The 22908-nt window shown below is 33.5% G+C and overlaps 1 protein-coding gene across 1 annotated transcript in view; it reads left to right on the top strand.

Moving 5' to 3' along the window:
• The window catches only part of shaker (potassium voltage-gated channel protein Shaker), a gene marked incomplete at its 5' end in the record, with an annotated part of 629484 nt that overhangs the window by 510434 nt on the left and 96142 nt on the right, over positions 1 to 22908 (top strand). Inside the window, one exon of the mRNA XM_089593785.1 lies at positions 5573 to 5746. Coding sequence (XP_089449911.1) covers positions 5573 to 5739 — 167 coding nt within the window. The remainder of the gene's footprint in view (positions 1 to 5572; positions 5747 to 22908) is intronic.

The raw sequence follows: 22908 nt of genomic DNA, 5'->3' as shown, positions 1-22908 counted from the left end.
CTACTCTGTTTTACAAAAAAGTGATACTACAGGTTAGTTTGTTTTAATTTTTAGAATAAACTTATACTTTAGGTCTCAAATATGGACTAGAAATAAGTGTAAGAGCGTATGTGATAGATGTGAGCGTGACGTTACAGATGTCATCAGCGTAGGCAGTAGAAAGTTGTTTCGAAATCACAGTCTTGGACTGGCCAACCTCTATTATGTTGATATTGTATTCTGCCATACTTTATTGTTTGTTATTGTTCAGTTATTAGTTATTCAACTTTTTATTAAAACCAAACCCAACTAACGTAGGTACCACTTATTTCAACGATAATTGCACCACCTTTGTATACAATATAGTTTCATAGAAGCTATATTCTATTTATAGTTACATTATCTGCCATATCATTTTATATGAGTATAACTTCTTACTTGGGTACCCAAGTACCCATTGTTCACTGGTTTTATTCGCTTTCTTACTTTCTTATTCAATTTAATATTGTCTTGAAAATTTAACCTGTCCAAATTTTAAATTGTGTCATGTTAGCATTTTTTTAAAGTTTTTTGTCGTTCGTTTCATTTTTTATTTCGATAAGTATCACTAGGACCTTCTCCAACAATAATAAGTGGACCACTAAGTACACATTGTAATTTAGTTAAACGTATAGTTATCTTGGGTTTTTTTTAAGACTCTGTGCACAAGAACCCCCAGTGCCAACTTGTGGCTGGATGGTGAGTCCGCGTGGTTACGATAATAGATGAAGTAGTACGGTTGCGTACAGTCTATAATTTTTTTCATTAATATCAAGATTTTTTCTAATAGTCTGATCATCTTAATACGAATCTCTAACTCCTTAATTTTATTCAGCATGAGATCTTGCTTTCATAAGTTGTAAAAAAGATGTATGTCCTTTTGTTGCTTGTACGTGTGAGCTACATTGCATGCGTTGGTAAATTATGTGAGAGAGATAGAGCACACTTATTACTGCTGACCGACGCAATGTAGCTCTTACGTACAAGGTACAACGGTATACACAACTCATTAAAGCAAACTCTTTTGCTGCTAAAAATATCATTGTAAAGTTGAGGAACTTGAGATTCTAAATAAGATGATCAGACTATTAAAGAAGCTCTTGATATTAATGATAAAAATTATGGACTTAAGGTGACCATGCTACTTCATGTATTTTTCTAACCACGTAGACTCACTGTTCAGCTACAAGTTCATGCTGGTGTCCTTGTGCACGGAGCCTATTAAAACAATATTTCTAACATTAAGTCTGACGTCACACCTACGATTGTATTATATTAGTTTTTATACTGACTTTGCTCTTACAAAACATTTTCAGTAATTTATTTTCACATACAAATCTTTAACATGTAAGTTTCGCACGATTAAGTAAAACATCTAGTTCCGCCATATTTAAATCAAGGTTATTACCCCAACGATTTATAATTTCTTGATTTCACATTTGCTCATCATCGCTTGCTACAGTCCTTATCATAAGTATTAATGTTAGATTGAGCCTCTTAAATAAACGATTTTCTCAAAAATGGTAACTAAATTTTAGCATTTCAAATTTATCAAGTTCCTCTCAAAATTTCTGAAAGTGTCATGTCACAATACAATTATGACAATCCATAACTAAATACTTCGGTGTACTATTAAAATTAAAAAATTCTTTTTTTTTCTTATCATTAAACTTACTAAGGCTTAAGTAACTGGAGCTAAGTGAATAAGTTTCGTTTGAATATTAATCAAGCACATTCTATATTTGTTCTTTCTGCATGTTTAGGGAAATGCTGATGAATTTTTCTCCTTAAGTGTATGCACTACTTTTTTCTTTGTAAAAAGTTCAAGAAAGACTATCTACATGCTATTATAAGTATACCATTCCGATGGTAAATATCAAGACCATCCTCTGAAATCTCACTCATTTGTCACGCAATTTATGAATTTTTTGTCTTCCAGGCGTTTAAATGTATTGAACTTTGACAGTCAGTCTGAACAACAAAATGTAAGCCAATAAAAAAGGGCGTGAGTCGCTTAAGTGTCTGTGCAATGGCTAAAAGTTTAAGGTTGCTAAAATGATACTTTCTCTCTACTTCCGTAGTACTGTGACTAATTGTCTCAACATGATTAAATGGCTTAGCATCTGTCTCAAGTTGTAATAAAAAAGCACCACAGCCTATTAATGATGCATCAACGTATTATTGTGATTTCACCACTCAAGCTATGTACACTTTCAAAATAGGCTTTGATGTCAATTTTTCACTTTAAATTTTCAACGCCGTTTTTTGCTCATTTTTCTACGCAAATTCAACCTGTTTCTTCAAGAGCTAAGATATTGGACAGGCTTTAATCGCAAAATTTGGCTTAAATCTTCGAAATAAGCTTGCCAACTCTAAAAATAATTAAACACTGCGTTTATATACTTGGAAACAATAACTTTTAGTTACACAAGTTTTCTACTTACCAGGTAGTATTTTACCCTCTCCAATGACAAAGCCCAGATATTTGATTATCTTTTCACTAAATTGACAATTTCTTGAATGAAAGTTAATTCTGCCTTGCAGAAAGATTCTACAACGATTTCAATAATAATTTAAAGTTCCTCCTAGTCTTTCACATTCACACGTATGTCATCATAAAAATTAAATGCTATACTTTTCTTACGAGCAACTACCAAGACTTGATCCATCGATATATTGATCGCGCGAAGTAATGTGGAGTGCTTGCTCACCCAAACAAATCCCTCTTATTCCATCCCGTCTGTATCTCAATTGTAAAGGCTATTTGTTTATTGGCAGTTCTTAACGCTGTTGCTTCTTTCAATTCTTCTGACAAGGGCATTTGAAAGAACCCACACGCTAAATCAATCTTTGCAAAAACTGTTACATCATATAACTTTTTAATTTAATCGTCAAAATTCGGCATGCAATCATTAAATACTTAAATTTATTAATTTAGTTTTTGGTAATCCACAGTTATCTTGAGAAACCTGTTCTGCACTTACATTATTGAAGTTAAAACTTCTTATGGCACGTTGGGTACTTTTGTGGGTGAGCATTTTCAGCCGTTCTCGCGACAGACGAGATTTTACACAGATATACTACGCGTGTATTCTTATAATATATGTGTATACTTGTACGCGCTCTTTGTATCGGCATTCGTTCGGGCTCTCGCGACAGACGAAATTACATACCTATATGTATACTCAGAGTGTATAGGTATGGGAGAGCGCTGCATGCTATACGCAGCAGCGTTGATCTGAGCATTATTCCACACTCACAGTTCATGCTTGATCGCACATAGCGCCGCTGCCTGGATCTCACCACGAACTACTTGGCGCAAGAATTCAAATTAAAAATCGTATGATTTTTTCAGCAGACAGTAGGTGCAGAAATTCAAATTCGGAAGAAATCTTTGTATGTATTGGCTAATTAATGCTTGAAAATATTGGATAATGCTGTATGATTATAGAGATCAAGAGGTCTTCTATAAGAGAAAAAAAAGGTGTTTCGTCCCGAGAGCACGCCAAGACTCATCAGTAAGGCTGATGACGTGCTCCCTGCCTTAGACACAGAAGAGGTGTGGGCTTAGAGTGACTCGATCGCGCTTATATATGAATCGTTCGAGAATTTCGCCGCTTGACGGGAGCGAATATCAGGGGCTTGGCCACCTGGTGAGTAGAGCCTGAAGCGCGAGAGATGTGAGACGCCACATGATTACATACATAAATAGTATACCAAGAATTCTTTCGAATTTGAATTTCTGTGCCGTCTGTCTGTTGAAAAAATCATACGATTTGGAATTCAAATTCTCACGCGAAGTAGTTCTCGGTGGGATCCAGTCAGCGGCGCTATGTGCGATCAAGCATGAACTGTGAGCGTGGAATAATGCTCAGACCAACGCTGATACGCAGTCTTTGCATGGGCATTCGTTCGTGCCCTCACGACAGACGAGATTGAGAGTTTTTTATCTTTATTTTTTTATGTACAATTTCTCATGTCACGAGCGCACCTAAAAATGCTCACCCAAAAAAGTGCCTAACGCGCCATAAGTTCAAGTTTTCACTTCTGCCTGCACTCCCGGAGTGCTACTTGTACTTGTTTTTGACAATAATCTCCTCAGATGTTACGTTCTCACAACGTCTTTCAATGTCTTTTAACGGTTGTATTGACATATTTGGCTTACCTTATCAGTCTTTTAATTTTACCCTCGTACTTTTATCGCCAATTTTTTTCACCGATATCTGTATGACAAAAGAATCTAAAACTACATTAATTAAATTAACTTTGCCTGGTTCTAGTTGCTTTTTCTCAAGAGAACGTGCCTTTGTTGCTTTGTTTGCCTAAATGTCATTTTATTTTCATTTACCTGTTATCATTAGTATCGTTAGTTTGTTTGACTAAATTTGCAAAAAATAATTTGTTTTTAAGACACGTGTACGTTCAATGATCTGCCTCCGTAAATGTACGACCTTGAATTACATATGACTGGTGTGCAGTGCCTGGTCATACTTAGAATGTTTACTTACGTGGCTTCAACGTATTAAACAAAATAGTCTCAGTAACTTTTCTATTAGACGATTTTTTTCCCTTTTCGAGTGCCTCCATTGTCGACAGTGTATTTATTACATTAAGTTAACCACGTTTGACCGCTGATACTTTTATTGTGCTCATGGCAGAATTCATATTAATTTGCATAGAAAACGTACCTTTTCCAATATCAATTCAACAAATGAATTTTTGGTGAGTTGCACCCGCTTTATTTGAATCTTTAATTGTCACTTTTGTAATAACAATACCCAAATCTTTAGTAGTTTTTTCTCTTAATTTGACAGTTTGTAGCTATGTGACAGACTTGATTACAGACATAAAAAATAACCTCACTCTTCATTCGTTTAAGATCACGACTTGTATGGCTGAAATTTCCACAATTGTAATATTTCACAGTTCCTCTACTTCTTCCACACAAACTGCTTGCCTGTGCTTAAGTTGGCATTTCTAGAACTTCGCAAAGTTTTTTCGCTGTTCAGCTATTACGTAGAACCTAATATTGTGGTTGCCAAGTCGATCGGACTCTCTTTCTTTAACGTTATAGCTGGCTTAAAAGAATGTCTTTTATTATGAAGTATAACACAAAGACAGGATTACCTTAAAATGTTAAATACGAAGCGCATTTTGCTTAGTTTGTGTCCCTTCATATCAGCTATGCAGTGCCAAGTAGAATCTGCATGCCTATCAAGCAGAACTAGCCTTCAGTTATCAACTTGGGCTGTGACAGATAGAGTGGCAGTGCAGTTAAAGTAACTCAGTCTTATGGTTGTATTAGTGTAAGGCTGTTCGTACTGTTACTACTTTATTAGGATAAAACAGCATATTCAAGATCATTGTCTTTATTAGGGATGTAACCGTAAGAGTTTTGTCTTAGCATCACTACAATATTCAACAGAAAAAATTGATAAAAGTCTGTGACAGATTTATATGAATACAAAATTACGAATATAGTCCGAAAGTCTTTTTGTCCGAAACTATAAATGTTTTGCTCGTTACCAACAAATAACAAAAATATTTTTTTCAGGACACAATTTGAAAAAAAATTCGATGTCTGAATCTTCATCAGATATTATGGAACTAGAAGAAGGTATATTATTAAGACGATCCGGATTTAAGAAAAAAAACCACTGCAATCCTCTTTACAATAATAATATTCATCTAGCCTGCATGAGTATTGAGACTGATGTCTGATAAAGGAGTGAGTAATATTTAGTATCAACCATACAGTTTCTTATTTTATAAGGTTTTTAAAGAGTTTTTTTTAAAGATAATAAAGCTGTTTTCTCAAAATAATCCACAGGTGATCACTTTAAATTAAAGAAAAATCCGAAAAAAAAATTAACACCAACTACACTGTTACAAATTTATGTGATAAGATTTACAAAAAGTATTTAAAGTTTTATTATAGAACCCCCTCTTAATATTAATGTCCCATTTGAAAATAAGATTTAACATTTTTTTTTAATTTAATTGGTTTACTTTGAAGTAACGAATTTTCAATTTTTCAAAAATGCTTTAGCAAATGTTGTTGACGTATTATTATTGAAATTCATAACTTACCATAAAACTTCGTAACAACTTTGGTTGTAATTTTTGAACTAACGTATGTATTGAGGGTGTATTAGTTTAATTATCTGGTTTGTAAAATTAGTGTTTGTTGTGCATACTTTTTATATTCAATATTAATATTAAAAACTCTATCTAAAGTATACGTACAACAAGTGCTGTAAATTTTACAAATATTTCTTCTGAAAAATCTGAATAGTAAGGAAGTGCTATTCAGTACAGCTATGTATTTTTCAAATCACTTTATAAATTACTTCAACAACAATCGTTGTGCATATTATGTTTATATTTAAATTCTAAAAAACCGTTCATAAAATACAATGCAGATGTTTGTAATTTTAAAAAAGCATAGAAAGTTAAACAATATTTACATAATTTGATTGTAATTCTTATTTGAAATTTAAAATTTTGTCATATTTATAAGACGTACACTCTTAATTATATTGGTCAGAATCTTATTCATTTTCAGCCCCAACACGTCTGCTAAAAATGTTAATATACACAACTATAGCAATCCAATTTTATTACATTTTTGCTAATATTTCAGCAACAAGTGTAAAATATTTTTGTGTACTTAAAGGACTTTAAATATTTACACTGCTGGTAAAATTTTACATACTCATTATGGACACTTCCTAAATGGTCTTAGTATGATTTTTATTTAAAAAAAATTATTAACAATAGCAATAAATAAGCTCAACGTTTTGTAAAAAATACCAAGCTTTTAACGTTCGTTCAGTAGTATCCACTAGGTGGCGTGGACGTAAAATCGAAGCTACCTGCAAAAGAATTAAATAAGTGTAGCCATAATAGGCCCGAGCATCTCAGCGATTTTCATAGTCGTTCACCAGCAGTACATCAAGATTAGAGTTGTTAGTTGTGCAGCTAAGTATTCCGGGTATTGACGACACTCTTCTCCAATGGGCGAACAATCAACGTCTTATTCTACCCTTATCTACCAGGATTGACGAGTACCCCAAATAAAAAGGCGCTCTAAGCGCAAGCATCTCCAGCACAGTAACAGGAGACGCCTAGCCAGAGCACAATCTGCTCTGACAATTTAAGGGTTTCTTGGCCGTTCTTCAAACCAACCTGGTGATTAAATAACCTTAAGGCGTTTGGGTAGCTACATTGTATACAAATTTCATCAGCTTTATTTTTAGTGGCTCGTCTCAACAACATATCTTCAGAGGAGATATTCTTCATGCCTACTTTCTCGACCAACGATAAGTGGTTGGTTAGCCAGGGAGCAACCTGAAGATGAGATTTTCTTGGATCAGTGGCGTACCTTCTTCCAACACGGTCTCCGTACACAGAGACTCCGGGGATAAGAGTCAAGCTACAGACAGCTGGCTTTCTATCATCAAGAATAATAATAAGGAATAGCTGGAAATTTAATTACTAGCCCTTTTCAGGGCCATTATAAGTGTTTAATGTTCCTTAGTTAACCATCAATCTCATCGATTTTTTTTTAAGGGCCACCTAAGTTTTAATTACCTTGCTAACAAATAGATTTTTTCTATTTTTTTTGGAAACGATTCGTTGACTAAAAGACTTTGTAAAGCTGAGCACTATTAAACCTAGTCAGTCGTTCACTGGCAGATGTCACGAGCGGAGTTGTTCGTCGAAAGGCTAGGAATTCTGGTGACCAGTGACTTTATATTACCTTATCGGCTCTAAGTATCCAACTAAGAATCATCGATCCTCTTCAAATTCTGTGCTGGATAAATATAATACCTATGAAGGAGGAATAAGCTTGAGCAGATGGGTCAGTCTCCAACGAGCAAACATCATTAACCAATACTCGCACCTAAGATAGTCAAAACAACTGAGCTCTACGAATAGAGTTGGAAAAGAGCTCTACAACGAGCTCCAAAGCTTTAAACTTTGTAGTTTTTCTTCTGATCAGTGTGGTGTTACAATAACAGGCCAGATAAGATCACCTAGAGGTATAGAGGCAATCACGTTTGCTAGAAACTTCAGTTAAGAAATAGTTTACTTGAAGAGCTCACCGATCCTTTTTAGTATCATCGGAGGTTGAATTACCCTGCCAACAAACACATTTGCTGCACCCTGTAAATAGTAACCAGTAGGATGGATGACCGAGTAATCTGAGAGGAACTTTGCGAGGGGACTGCACGAAAGACTCGCATACTTGAAGAAGTAGGATGGTAGTAATGACAGAAAAAAACTATGAAGGTATAGGGTCATGAGATACGTAAAAACTCTGGTATGGGTATAAGTTAGAATCATACTACTACTAGTATATTTGCATTTTTGTGGAGATAACAAACGTAGAGATAAAGTTTCAGGACTTTATTGCTCTGGTTACCAAAGTTGTGAGATAAGAGAAAAAAAATTTCTTATTTTATTTTTTTAAAATCTTTACAGCTTCAAAAAATAGTCCTTTCTGTCAATCATACGGGAGAAACCACAAATGAACTGCCCTTTAGGGCCAACGATTATTTTATGGCATAAAGAACCCACGGTACTTTCCAGAATAGTTATATTTTTTTACTCCTTACAAATTTTTATTTAACCAAATAAACTGTATGGATTCCAAACAAATACGTTTTAAATAATAAGACTTCTGTTCTCAGAAGTCTCAAAAGTAGATGTAAAATTTTCAACTGATAAGATTTCATATTACATGTCAACACACTACGGTGTTTCATTTTGTAAGTCTCGGGCTGCTTGTTAATTTATATGAAGAGTGTATATTATTATTATATAATATCAAAGGTTGGAGCTGAGAATATTTTTAATTCTTGATTATAATTATCAATTAATAGAAGTTTCAGTCCTCTCACAAAAAAAACCACTTTTTGTTTTCTACTATCAGGAAAATAAATTCCCCACTCCGTTTCCATAAATATCTTTCTTCAAAAAAATCTTAGAAATATGTCAATGTTCTTGAATATAAGGTTGTACTTTAGGAAACAAATGTAATTTGGAGCTCCTTACAAAAAATGATTCCTAATTCTTGAAATAAAAAAAAATAAAAACAGCAGGCTAATAAAGTCATTATTTGAGGGGGTAATCGTATTTTTATTTATTTATTATTTTCTTATTATATACATAGAATTGTTCTCGAAAGTGATCTTTTGTGACAACATCATGACTATTTTTATTTCTTAACTATTGTTGCTTAGCACTTGGTTTGTCATCGTTTCTCGGGGTTCATCGTCAGTATTTTCTAGCTTGACAACAAACAATCTTTAGTACGCCTATTTTGTGAACTACTTCAAAATTTGATTATACTACCTTATTTGTTGGTGAAAATACTGTACTATCAGTGTTAGAACAAACAAAACTCGCAAGTTGTTGTATATTTTAGCATATTTATTAAGAAATAAATCAGTAATACAGATTTACATCACTTCAAATCCTTATTCAACACAACAATTTTTACGACGACTATGAAATTTCTTGTATATTAGGAGATTCAAATTTAATATTTAATTTTGGTAGTGAAGGCAGTTTTGATGTTTAAATGAACGAAAATAAGAAAATTTTTTTAACATCTAATAAATGTTCTTATATTTCACTAATAAAAATGATCATTAATTCAAATTATATTACCAGTTAACATAAACATATTACAAGCATAACACCGTAAAAAGTACTTAAAATAAATTTAAACAGTATGTTAGATAAACACTTATAAATAAATGAAAATCTACTTACAATAAACAAATAAAACATTCTTTGAAACACTTTTACACTGTAAATGAGATGTCTTAACTTTTCTTAATAAATTAAAATCAAAAGAAATTAATAATTAAGTTTTTTTATTTGTTCCGGGTTGGCTTTTATTGTCTTGAGCTGGATTGATTTTGAGAAATCATCTGGAAAAATAAGTTTGTAAATGAATGATATAAAAATAAAATTACCAGTTACAAATCGAAAGCATTACCGTTGCATGAACTCAAATCTGGAATGAATGTTTGGACATTCAAATAAAATGCAATTATTTAGTTGCAAGATCAAACAATATGTGCCCTTATTTACTAAATACTACTGATTAAATTTGCAGTACTTTGAAATTAATTTTCATTGAGCACGAACGATAAGGGTATGGTTTTCCGTTTCCAAATTTAAAATAATTTTTGCATCGTCTTCTGTGCTGTCAATCTATACGAATTGATCATAAAAATATTGAAAACTCAGAATTGATACATAATTTTTTAGCGAGGCTTACATTTACCAAGGTTAATCTGTATAATTTATTTATACAATAATATAATTTATTAAGAATTTTAGGTGTTTCGCTACCGTACAACATATAAGCTTAATTATTTTATTTATTTGACACATTTTTTTGTTTTTGTCCTTGCGTTCTCTTTCATTCTAAAATACATTCTGAAAGAAGTAACAGTTTTAACGAGAGAGCATTTCTTAACTAGTTTTACTTCTTTACTGATTAACGTCGTGGCATGTTTAATTACTAGTGATACATTCTTTAAAAATGGCCAGTTTGTTAAAATACATTCTAAATCCTGAGTTTCGTCATTTAGAAGCATCCTCATGGTTGGGCATATATCATGTATGAGGACTTTTATGTTTTTATAGTTTAAGGTTTTATGACTTCTAAACATTTTTACGTTTGCTTTCTTCTCGAGAACGATTCAGGATACTTATTAATAATTTTTATAGCTATAGCCTTGGCCATACTTCTGCTCGAATTCTCCAATATGTCAAGCATGTACACTGCTATCAAATTAACAAGGATGTTTTGATCGGATGGCATAGGTAGCAGCTCCTTATCATTCTAATAGGAAATTAGTTTTTGAGGTGCTTTATTCCAAACGTGCAAATCAAAATCTGCATTGTCGATGTTGACTAAAAAATATTAATAAGTTTCTGATCGAATAATAATACAATTTACACGTAATGATTGAACTTTACCACTATTATTAGAAGATGTTGCGATTAAAGATAAAGTTTGAGGATTTTTCGATACTTTCTAGTGAGTATTTTAATGTAAATCATTTACATTTTTTCCTTTAGGCAGTACTATCAGTCTAATTGGTTGTTTTCCATATGCGGAGTGCTCTTCAGCGTACATTAGCAAAATATCGTTATGGTCTATGGTACATTTTGTTTTTTTAATAATGAGCCAAAGTAAAAATAAAGTTAATTGACTTTTTAGTAAAAATAATAATGAAACTTTAATGATAAAAAGAACGTTCACGTAAACTTTTTTAATCTACTTCAATTAAACGAAAGTATTAAAATGTAAGAACTTTTACGCAGACGATGGACAGCCAGTGCACTCTGTGGTAGGAGTTTCGACCCTAGAGTGGTGATGTTACGATTAGCTGATCTGCACATAAGATAACGATAGCGATTTATTTTCAGAAGTGGAGAGTAAACAGTGCATTAAAGTTTGATAAAAAGTTAAAATTTCTTAGGAATAACTTTTAGCCAACAGTTTCTTGCAAAGACATGCTATTTGTAAGCAACAGATGCATCAAAATGCATCAGTTTCTGTATTAAGTATTTTTAAAACATCTATATACGTGATCTGTAAGAATTTTTGTCTAAAAATATTTTTTTTATTTAAGTGAAATAGATAAAAATGTGAAAGCTAGAATATCTCAGTACTTACTGCTATTTTCTCACTTAAATTAAAAGAATGTTTTATTTTGAGGCATCTATATTAACTAAAAGATTATATGGATAATAGAAAGTTAAAATATATTAATATATAAAGAGCGCCGATGTACTTGAATGATCACAGACGGTAGCTGATCGAAGCACCTCCACTAGGCTTGCTCAGTCCTCCACCATAAGACGAACAAACTTTTTGTCTGGCACTAATAAAATTTTAAAAAATTTTAAAATAAAATAAATAATGCAACTATTTCATTGTCTTATACAGGAACACAAGGTTAGAGTTCATACATAAGTTATTTTTATCACTGCTCTTATGAATCTTCTGAATTTTTAACAAAAATTAAATAAAAAATCTTAACGTTTATCAACATTTTTTGATTATTCACTTTTGAATTATTTGTTATTGAGTATTAAAATAATGCATAGCTTAAAAAACTGTACTTATATTTAATGACCTTTGTATCTTTACTACGGAGATTTAATTTACTTCTTGCTTGTTTAATAATATCTTCTATACTATTAGCAGCTATCATTAACTTTGAAGAAACATCATTGTCCGAAAAAATTGTAAATAGAGGCATTTTGAGCTGCAATCAAGAACATGCACATTTGATGATAGAATATCAAAATCTTTGCATGCATGTATCTAATAAGGGATTTAAAAATTACAATTCTATAAATATTGGACTATGACAAAAATAAAATGCTCAGTAAGAAAACTCGTGTACCGCAATGAATACAAAATGTGTTAACATTTTGCATACATTGTAAAAAATTTCGTACGTAAAACTTTTAAAGTATGATTTCAATCTCTTATAAAGTGACTTCACTTTTACGCATACGACAATCTTTTAAAATTTTAACAGTTTATAATTTCTTATTGAGAAAAAAAAATTTTTCAAGTACAACTATGATAACACATAGATTTTATTTAATATGTACTCTGTTGGATCGAACAGAGACGTTATGGTTGCTCCCAAATTTATTTATAGTCATTGAGATGTACTACCCTTTGCTGCATATTGAATGAAAGCTACTTCACCAATGTGTGTAGATATTAAAGACATTTATTGTGATTTAAATAATTTTTAAATATGTGAGTACAACACATTTCTTTGTCAAAGAACACATAAAAAAATATTTTAAAATACCATAACCTATTTTATAGGTAGAACTGTAAACAATTATTTTTTCACATTCTTCGATATCGTCCATTAGATTAGCTTTTTTCACAACTGCTTGAATTTGCTTGTTTTACATGTCAATTTGAAAATCGCTCGTTCCTTTAATTTCAATATCGTATGATAAAAGTAGTAAGAGAAAGCCTTTTTAGATAATTTCATAGAAATATGTCGTATAGCTAGTGCCAGAAGCAAGGCACCGGGTCTATCTTCCGCAGACGTCACGTGATTAGAGAGGCAGAGAATTTGAACCAATAACGCAACAACCCCAAGAATTTGTAAATGATGTCGCCAGATTTCACGCATCATTTAAATACAATCATCGTCATTGCTTGGCTGGTAAGAATAATTTTTTTGCAGACGTCAGATGATCCAGCGAGCTAATTTGTCCCACGTAGTTTAAATATTGCTTGAATGGTAAAAACAACTTTTTTTCGCCAGCAGAAGAAAATTTTAATGATAACCAACATTGCTTGGTCAGTAATTTTTTTTTTTTCTTTCTAGTGGAGGGAAAATTAAGGGGCACCCCAATTATCAGCTGTATCTTTGAAAATTACTTAATTTGAAAGTGCAAAAACTTGATTGCTTAGAAAGGGAAAGGTTATTAAAATAAAAACAATTCAAAATTTTTTTTTAATACATATATTGTTAAAGAATACAAACCATAAGTTGATATATGAGCACATATAAATTTTAAAAGTGCGCTATTCTATGATTACACTTAGGCTTACTAGTTTAAGGACGTTCGGTAGTGTTAGCGGGGGGGAAACATTTGCGCGGTGAGGGGAAACCAGCGATGAATGAAGATTTGGCAACGTCGTACGGGTCTTAAATGTGTGAGTGTTCATGTACACGCATCAGGTGTCTCTGCACACTCTACACTGTCTGCTCGTCTGCTGCGTGCTGCGTCGGTTACGACAGCGTTCGTGTATCAATGTTTTTGTGATAAAGCTGTAAGTAATTAACCGCTACATATCTTTCATGGGATGATATTTCAACGAACGTGTTTTCCGTAAAAGATGTTCTTGCGAAAATTCAAAGAATTTCTGATGAAAAAATGTATTCGCCAACTTTTTCCCCCATGTCGTCTATCATTCCCAAAACAGTGATTAAAATATCTAAGTCAAAATAAAGTAGATTTTAATATTATTGTTGATAAATTTATGGAAGGTAATGATGGTTTAAGATCGTTTCTAATGAATGGGCAAAGCCCTTTAATCAAAAGAGCTACCAGTGTAAATAAAATACTTGAATTTTTAAATGACTTGACAAGTCTCATACAGCATGGGATGTCAGATAAGTAGGATGATTTCTAAGATAAGTGATTCAAACTATGAGCATGTGATTTTGTAATGTGCAAAAAAATTGTATCTTAAGAAGAAATAATAAATTTGAAATTAAAAAAAATAAATAAATAGCGTGTTATTAACATTTATTGTTTTTTATGGGAAGGGGTGGGCGTTCTGTACATACACTCACGCACACACGTAAGCTTGTATTTTATGCGTGAATGCATAAATATCTACAATAATATTGAGATATTTACTGATCAACATCCTGGAACATTTTGAATTTCCCGCCACTTGCGACGTTGCCGTTGCGTTTCGGTCGAGCTTTTATTTAATTTTTTATTTATAAACGAATCAGACGATCGTCGCAAAACTTGGTATACATCAAATTAGTAACATTATCTGTAACATATAAAAAAATTGGCCAAATTCACTGGCCCAATTTGCTTAAAACTGTGATTTAGTCAGTTCTCCCATAAGCGACAGTGTTAAAATGACTTAACTTTGAAATTCAATATCTCGAAAACGAAACAGAGGAACCTCTTTAAATTTTGACTGGTTTATTGTAACAACAATAAAAACGTCTGGTCAAAATTTCAGAAAAATTCGTTGGAAAATTCAATCACTACCGAACGTCCTTAAGTACATGTATTGTTTCCAATACGATTATTTCTAGAATTCTTACGCCTAGTGATACGATTAAAAAAGGTAACAGCTATTTTATTGTTGTTTAGAGTATCTAATAAAAAAATTAACAAAACAAACCTAAAGAATAGTTGTTGCACAAGAAAAATAAAAAATCAATACAATAATTTTTGCAAACGCTGGAATTATTATTTTGAAGCTGTTGTACATTCCAATAATAAGTAACACAATTTCTCTCGAGTCTATCAATGTGATGTGATACCATGAGAGGCAGACCATAGCTGTCAAAGTATACTCGATGACCTTCAACATCAACATATATAGCTACCTAATTCGTATCTTGCTTAGGACTGTCATCGGTATTAACTATCAGAGCGCATGGTCTCGCCCAAACAAAAGGTATCTGCAAGGAATACTCCAGCAATCGCTGCATGTATACTGTAAAGAGCTGTACGTAGTTACAACGAGTCCATAATAAAAGATGTTTGAATTCATATGTTGAAATCCACAACTACTGACAATTTAAGTCTATTTCTGATATATTGTCAAATTCAGCATATATAAAGCAATTTAAAGTCTTTGTGAGAGCTGTCTCAAAACGTGCTTTTATTCGTACTTTACCATTCATTATTGAATTCCAATGACTTGTAAAATGTGACGAGAGATTGGGCGTAATATAAAATGCAAACAGACAATACCCATTGGAATAGTTTTTTCTGTGAATACTATTACCATCATTCATGTATTAGATTCTGGTGCCCGAAAATAAAATATGACATGCTTCTACGCGCATAGGTTTGCTTCCTGTAAGAGTTGGTTGTAGCGGCTCACTAGGAACTTTTACACCGTCAACGTATAACGACAAAAAATTTATAGAATAATTTTAAACGTTAAAAGGATTTCTCTTTCAATCCCTATGAAAGGCTTTCTTATCAAAAAAACCTTAAATGACTCTTATCAGAAGTTGCCCAAAGATAACATTATCTTAACAGTTGCCGTTTATACTGCCAAGTAGGGTAAAAGATTTGATTTCACCACGTGTAACTGGATATTTTGCACTAGTGTTTGCCAGAGTTCTTACGTGAGCGATCAAAACTGAAGTGCTAACTTTTATTCACCGAACTAGAAGTGTAACATCGGTTATCCTGACAGAATAATTATTTGCTGAAGCATTCATGAGACAAAAAGCATTTTTTGAGCGTACTAAATGTAAAGTAACTTTAACGCCATGAAATAATAATTTATCCTGATTGAATACGTTACAGTGTAAATGAGTCATTAAGACTATGGTCTTTCTGTCTTTTAAATATTCTTAAGGCTTAGTAAGAGCTAAAATTTTTTTGAGCCAGGTAATTCGTCCATTTTACTATCAAAATCTGTTTTTCACATATTTGTCGTCAAATGCGATGATTTTGCAGCAGGGCTGTAATTTAAAAGAGTTTCAATGTATGCTCTGTTTAAGTAGGTATTATTGAGAAGAGTCAGAGGTTTTTGATTAAAATAAACGTCAACCTGGTTAAATATCGAGTGCAACAAATTATTCAGAAGAGCTACAAGAGCATCCCCATCCTTATCGTGAGATGTCAATTTGACATTCACTCTGAGCATTGTATGGGCCAAGTCGATGTTATCGTTGTTTTAAGAATTGTTAATAAATTCTATAGGACTCTCGTCACTCAACACCGAAACAGGCTTGTCATGCACCCATCCATTAGTTTTTAATGCTGTTTGCGTAGAGAAACATAAAATAAATCCAACTTGCTGTTTAGGCAAGTATCCATATGACTATGTAAGAGAGACACAATCATCTAAAAATGTCTGCAGATCTTGATTTTTTATTTTTTACTACCTTTTTCGTTTTACAACCAACTTATTTCACTTTTCTGTTTTTTTTCTCCTCACTATTTTTCTTACGTTTGGCTACTATCAATCGACTTTTTTTTTGCGCTTTTTGACAAGATGCTCACACTACTGCTTTTACGCTGAATCTGTGCTCTTATTTTACGGTAAAGCATTGTATCCTGATCTTTTCATCAGCTTCACAACTTTTTCTGTAGGTTTACCTTTTGCATTTTTACCTGATTTTTTAATCTGACTCTTGAATGCGTGTTTTAACAGTATATTGTCCTTTCCGACATTTTGAATTGTTTTCACTCCCGCTCGTAAAGCTTCTTTTCTAACGGCATGGGCACCTCTGACTATGTAAGGCATAGCACTCTGAAATAGTCTAGTGAAAAAAAACCTGATCCGTGGTGTTTCTCTGTCTATGTGACCCTGCAAACAAATGATTGACTCTTCTCTCTCACCCGTGCTGCATACTACCCCTCGTAAAACACCATTCTGTAACAACAGACTGTCAGTGTCCCAAACTCAAATAATATTGGTTTATAAAGTTGATCTTTTATATCTATATTGATCGTATACAAACTATTATTGAGGAGAGGTAAGTAGGCTGGTGTAGTATACGTCTTGACAATTGTGCTTCCAAAAGGAGTTTTCTGAGTCTCTAAATTAACTATGTTTAGCGAGGGTGAACTATCACGAACAATACTCAATTTACGTATATTAGAGTAGACCAGAGTTAGCGCTCATAATGGTGTTTTTTTTTTTCTTTTTTCCGAGCTGGTCTTTAGAGAAAGTAAAATAAGTTGTTTCCCTCTTTCCATTTAATTATTTTTTACAACATTCTTGACAATATTTTACTTAGAATAGGTTGCAATATTATCAGTGAAAAATCGTTACTTTTTTTAACTATAATTTTTCTCTTTTTTTTCACAAATTTATACCTCTATTTTTGGCAATCGATTGTCTTAAAATACTTTTGAACTTCTTAGAACTTTTTTTTTCACTGATTTTCAGAGAAAAAACACATTTAAAAACGCTTAGAGTACACTCGCACAAGCAGTCGATTAATTTTTTGTCTCCTTTTTTAACAATGCAGCTCTCTGTTCTCTGTTAAGATGGGTGAGAGCTTCTAAAGTTGCAATGTACCTTCTTTAGAACGGAGCTTTGCAAGACTCGTCTAAACAATGAGGGGTTTGTTTAAAACGCCTTTTTTTATGTTGGTGGCTTCATAGTCAAAAGAAGACTAGGAGCTGAGCGTTACTGCTAACTATTTCATCTATTAATTCATACCAATTGCATGAATGCACTCGTAGCATATTTTGATACGTAAACGTTCTGATACTCGTTATCAAGAAATATATTTGCACGGAATCTTAACTCCTCCAAAGTATCCTGCTTGCACTCAATTATAAGATATCCATGATTTTTAGTCGTTGCGTCTTTATTTGTCTCTTGCACAAATTTTGAATCTTCAGGGTATATCTGTCTCGCCAAATTTTATATTTTGCGCACGGTTGCGAGGGTTTTTAAATATAACGATATAAGATGCGTTCAGACTTATGTCTCGTGAATGAGTTGGCTTGTAAAAAGTTCTTTGTATTATGAACATTAGTCGTATTTTTATGGTGGCTCTCTTTCGTTAAAAGCTCTATCGCAATATGATTTGACGACTCACATATAAGATCGTTAAAGATTAAAGGTTTCTTAAGATGAGGATCGTTTGTATAATCCAGAGATTTTGGTAACCCCTCGTGAAATTCAATTTGCTGTCCATTTTTCGAAAAATTTTCACTTTTATAACCATCCTGCCACTCTGCATAATAAAATGAAATACGGTCAAACGTAACGTTTGCAATTCTTTTTGAGTAATTAAGAAATATTTTAACGGAAACTATTTTTTCGCAGCTAGTTAGACCGCGAATCATGCTTGTCCATGGGTGTTGCCAGTGGGTATCCATCATGGCAATATTTTTTATACTAATTATATTTCGAAAAACCTGTAAGGTCAATACTCTTCCAGAAAACATACCTTCTAGGTGGTGGCGGCTGCGACGATGTGGTGTTGGATTCAATTTTTATGCGTATGTATATTCCCATCCGTGGATGTAAATCTACGCATGAGTTGGCCTAATGTGTGAGTGTCAGCTGATTTATCTCGGCGTACACGTCAAACATCACTCTCTCCTTTTCTCAACAACTTCCTAGGGTAACTGGAACAAGCATACAGCATTTTTATTACCTACAATGTAGTCATTGTACCTTATTTGAATTTTCAAAGATGCAAGTCCTGAACGGCTTAGTTGATTTATGATTTTATTGGTATGGAACGTTGGTCTAATTTGAGCTCTTCAGGACTGCAAGTGAAAAAATATGCTATAATATTACTGTTATTATCATTATTATTTTTATATATTTGTTACTATTCCTAATGTTTGTAAGTATAAAACTTCTTAAAAATAAATTTTTGGTTAGGGTTTCATTTAAAAAAGCAAAATTATTTGTTCAACGGTTTTATTTTGCAATAATTTTTTTTTTTTGGAACATACAGTAAAAGTTATTGTTTTATCTTTTTTTTATCATCACTGATGCTATCCGCAACGTCTGGACATTCGGGGATTGGTGATAGCGGACTTTGACGCTTAAGATTTTTGAAGGTATTATAATATGTATCAGTATCCTGCAAGGATGCTTTTTTTCAAGATAAAGTATTAATGATTCCATTCTTTTAATATGCTAGCTCTGTACAATGCACTAAATGACTGCTTGTCTTCAAAATGTTTTTGCGCATGTGTTAGACAAATTGGCAAACCAATTTTTTTATTTTCATGCATTTTTAATAAGGTGCGAATTGGCGAAAAGTCATGAACCTCGAGTGCTTGTATTAAACTGATGAATTCGGCTCCGTCATCACTATAGATGTATATTCTCTCAAGATTTTTAGTAAGTGTAATAAGACAATATTTAAAATAATTTATTGTAGTATCTCTGTCAAACTACTCTATACCGTGATCTTCTAGCGTTCAAAGGTTATTATACTTTCTTAGATTGTAAGGTAAATCGTTGTAAAAGTAGGGTGGTTGACTTCACAAACAACCTATGACATTTGCTTGTATCGATACCACTGCAACTTCTTTTGGTATAAAATTTCGGTTAGAGTCGTGAAAACCTTGGTTATCTATTACGAAATCCACGATAGTGAATCACTATACTGTCTTATAATATTTATTCTCTGTACGAGATGTTTTGATACTGGAGAATAGATCGGTCGTGAATTTTTTTACTGACGAAAATAGCGATTTTTTTTTTTTATCTCGTCCTCCTTGTTGAGGATAAGGGTCTTTTATAGTATCCTTTTCTTATTTACTTTTTGTCAACATCATGAAATACTAAGTTAAAAAAAGGTTGCAAAATGCATTTATAATATCTTTTTACAGAATGTAGCGCTATTTTACTTATTTGTTTGAGAAAACAATCAATAGTACAAACATAAAATTAACTGTGTTAGAATAATTTGTACGCAAACTTTCTTTAGAACAGTTTTTTTCTTCTCTTTTTCTCTCTCTCTCTCTCTCTGTCTCTCTCTTTTCCTATCTCTCTTCCTGGCTCTCACTTTCACTCGGGTGAGTCTTTAACTATTATGTTGTCTGATCGTCTGTACTTTTGCAGCGAAATTCTGCCGTTGTGTGCCTGCGATAATTTTTGTTCCAGGTTTGTTGCACGCCCCTTTACTGCAACTCCTTGTTGATCTATCATTCTCCATAGATTTGCAGTTTCTTACCATTGGTTAACAAATCAGTGATAGCTGCATGGTATAACTCAATTTTTTTAAAGTGTTTTTTTTAAGGATTGTTTTGTTGAAGGATTTTTGATGCGGTTCTTAGTCATCGTTATCGTTTCATCATCATATCAACTCTATAGTGACTTTCTTATCCTAAGGCTGCTGGCCCTGTTTTTATTTTGTCTCCGATGACTGTAATAGCTGAGTTAACTATTTATCAAAAAGCAACGCCTACGAAATCTTTATATTACCGAAAGACTTTGTATTACCGCTGTTTAAATTAAGTTTGACGAATTTGATGAGTTCTTATTCCTGTACTTTTTTATTTTATGTTATTAAATTGATCGCTTACTCGTCTATTTCTTTTTCTTTTATCTTTTCTACTAGCGCGCGTATCACACATTTAATGAAGAAGCTAAATTGATAACTAATTTTAATCTTTGTGTATTATGTAGTCATATGTATGTATGCACGATATTTTTCTGTATTGCATTTTCATAAAGTACTAAGTCTATCGTGTCATTCGTACTGCGCGCGTATTTTCGTCGTGTATCTTCCAGATCGACTTCAGCCCAACTAGAGCCCCTTGATCATCTTTCAACGTGGGTGTCCTTTGTTGATACTCTGCATGGTGTTACTTCTCTTAGGCAGGCTCCTAATCCGAGTCTTGTTATGGATTTATCGGTGGCTGGAGGGTCTGTCATGAGAGGCGGTAGTGGCAGGTTTTCGGTCATACTGGACGAATGGCGATCTTTTTCGGAGGGCCAGCGCTATAAATAGCTCTTTAGCTTAGTGTATGGTGTATCCAGTCAGATAGTGGGTCTGGGTGCTCGCCTGGTTGCTGTTGAGGACCATATTGAGGAGGTGGTGGCAAAGACTTCAGCTTTGAGGAGAGACGTTATCAAACTTAGAGACTGTGGTCCTCTTCACTCACTTATACTTGCTACTGAGCTTAGATTGACTAGTATTCCATATTCTGTTAATCAGTCTTTCTCAGATATTTTTATGAAAATATTAACTGTTTTGGGTCTTCTGAAATTCAATGACGATGTAATTGAGACCCGTGATTTCCCATTAAAAACTAGTCGTGTCGGAGCAAGTAGCCATGCTGATAGAGATGGGAGGTCTGAGACTAGGTGGACTTTCTCCCTTCGCTTGATTTTAGTAAGATTTAAGTTGGCGGTGGTTCATGATCATGTTCTTAAGGACGAGCGTTCTTTTGGAGAGATTAAATTTTCCACTCTGTTTGAAAATAGTGGTAGAGCATCCAGGTTTAGATAATGGCTCTGAAAGAATATAGATTGCATCTGACTGTCAGTCAGTCTGACTGTCACCCTCGCATTATTTCACTGTCTGTAGGCCTTGTAAACCTGGTAGTCGCCTCTGTGTCGCACATCTGAATGCAAATTTAATTGGAGGATATTTTGATGATCTTATCTGGCTCTTGGATCAATATAACATTGATATTCTTTCGATTGCAGAATCCTGGCTCTCCTCAGATCATGATTCAGGTGTCTATAACATCCCATCGTACAATCTTTTTCAGAGTTATCAAGCATTCAGGGCCACTGCTGGAGGACGCAAATACATGCAGGGTGGAGGTGTTGCCTGTTACATATGAGACTCCCCTGTGTGTCGTGTTCTTGAGGCACCCTAGATAGTGGAGCATGGAAAAACTGAGATGAAGTTTTTAGAGGTAATCTCGGGCTCTGGTAGGAAGTTGCTTTTTGCTTCTGTTTATGGTCACCTAAAGAGTGAATTGCTAACGGGTTTTTTTTAACTTCTTTTAATTACGTCCTTTTTTATTCAGGTTTCGTTGTTGCAGGGGACTTTAATTCAAATCTTTTAGCTGATAATGTGAGCTATTAAGTGGAGCATCTTCGCAGGCTCATAAATAAATCTTCATGTTTCTTGGTGCCCTTTGGCCCTACGTATTATATAGACAATATCAATACCTGGTTAGATGTGATTCTGGTTGATTCTGAGGACAAAGTTCATTTTTTCAAGCAATTGGTAGTCCCTTTTATAGGTAGACATGATTACCTGCTACTAGATTACGAATTTAACATGTCTGCCATATCATTTCCACTTCACTGGGCTCGTGACGCTGAAAACAGTGGGATCGACTTTATTAGAAGGCGAAGCGAAATGGTAATTTGCAGCTTTTGGCAGTTTTTAGAAAAACACGTACTGAGATAAAGCGCAATGTTTGATCTCCTCGAGACATATTTATTTTATGCTCATTAGAGAGAGTGACTAACTGCTCAAAAGTCTGGTGCGTGCTCCGTAAGTGTCAGCTTGTTTCTTCCAGCCCCAAGTCCCCCATGCATGCTATCCCAATCCTCGTAGCGTATTGTTCCTCGGTCACAACTTGTTATCTACTTTGTTCTCTGGAATCATTGCGGACTATTTTGACGCTCTCGTCTCCATCTGGTTT

Source organism: Copidosoma floridanum, unplaced genomic scaffold, assembly GCF_036245765.1.
Source record: "Copidosoma floridanum isolate Cflo_tuat_1 unplaced genomic scaffold, Cflo_Japanese_pri ptg000020l, whole genome shotgun sequence".
Classification (NCBI taxonomy): domain Eukaryota; kingdom Metazoa; phylum Arthropoda; class Insecta; order Hymenoptera; family Encyrtidae; genus Copidosoma; species Copidosoma floridanum.
Note: the sequence above shows the minus strand (reverse complement) of the source record. Positions and strands in the feature narration are given on the sequence as shown.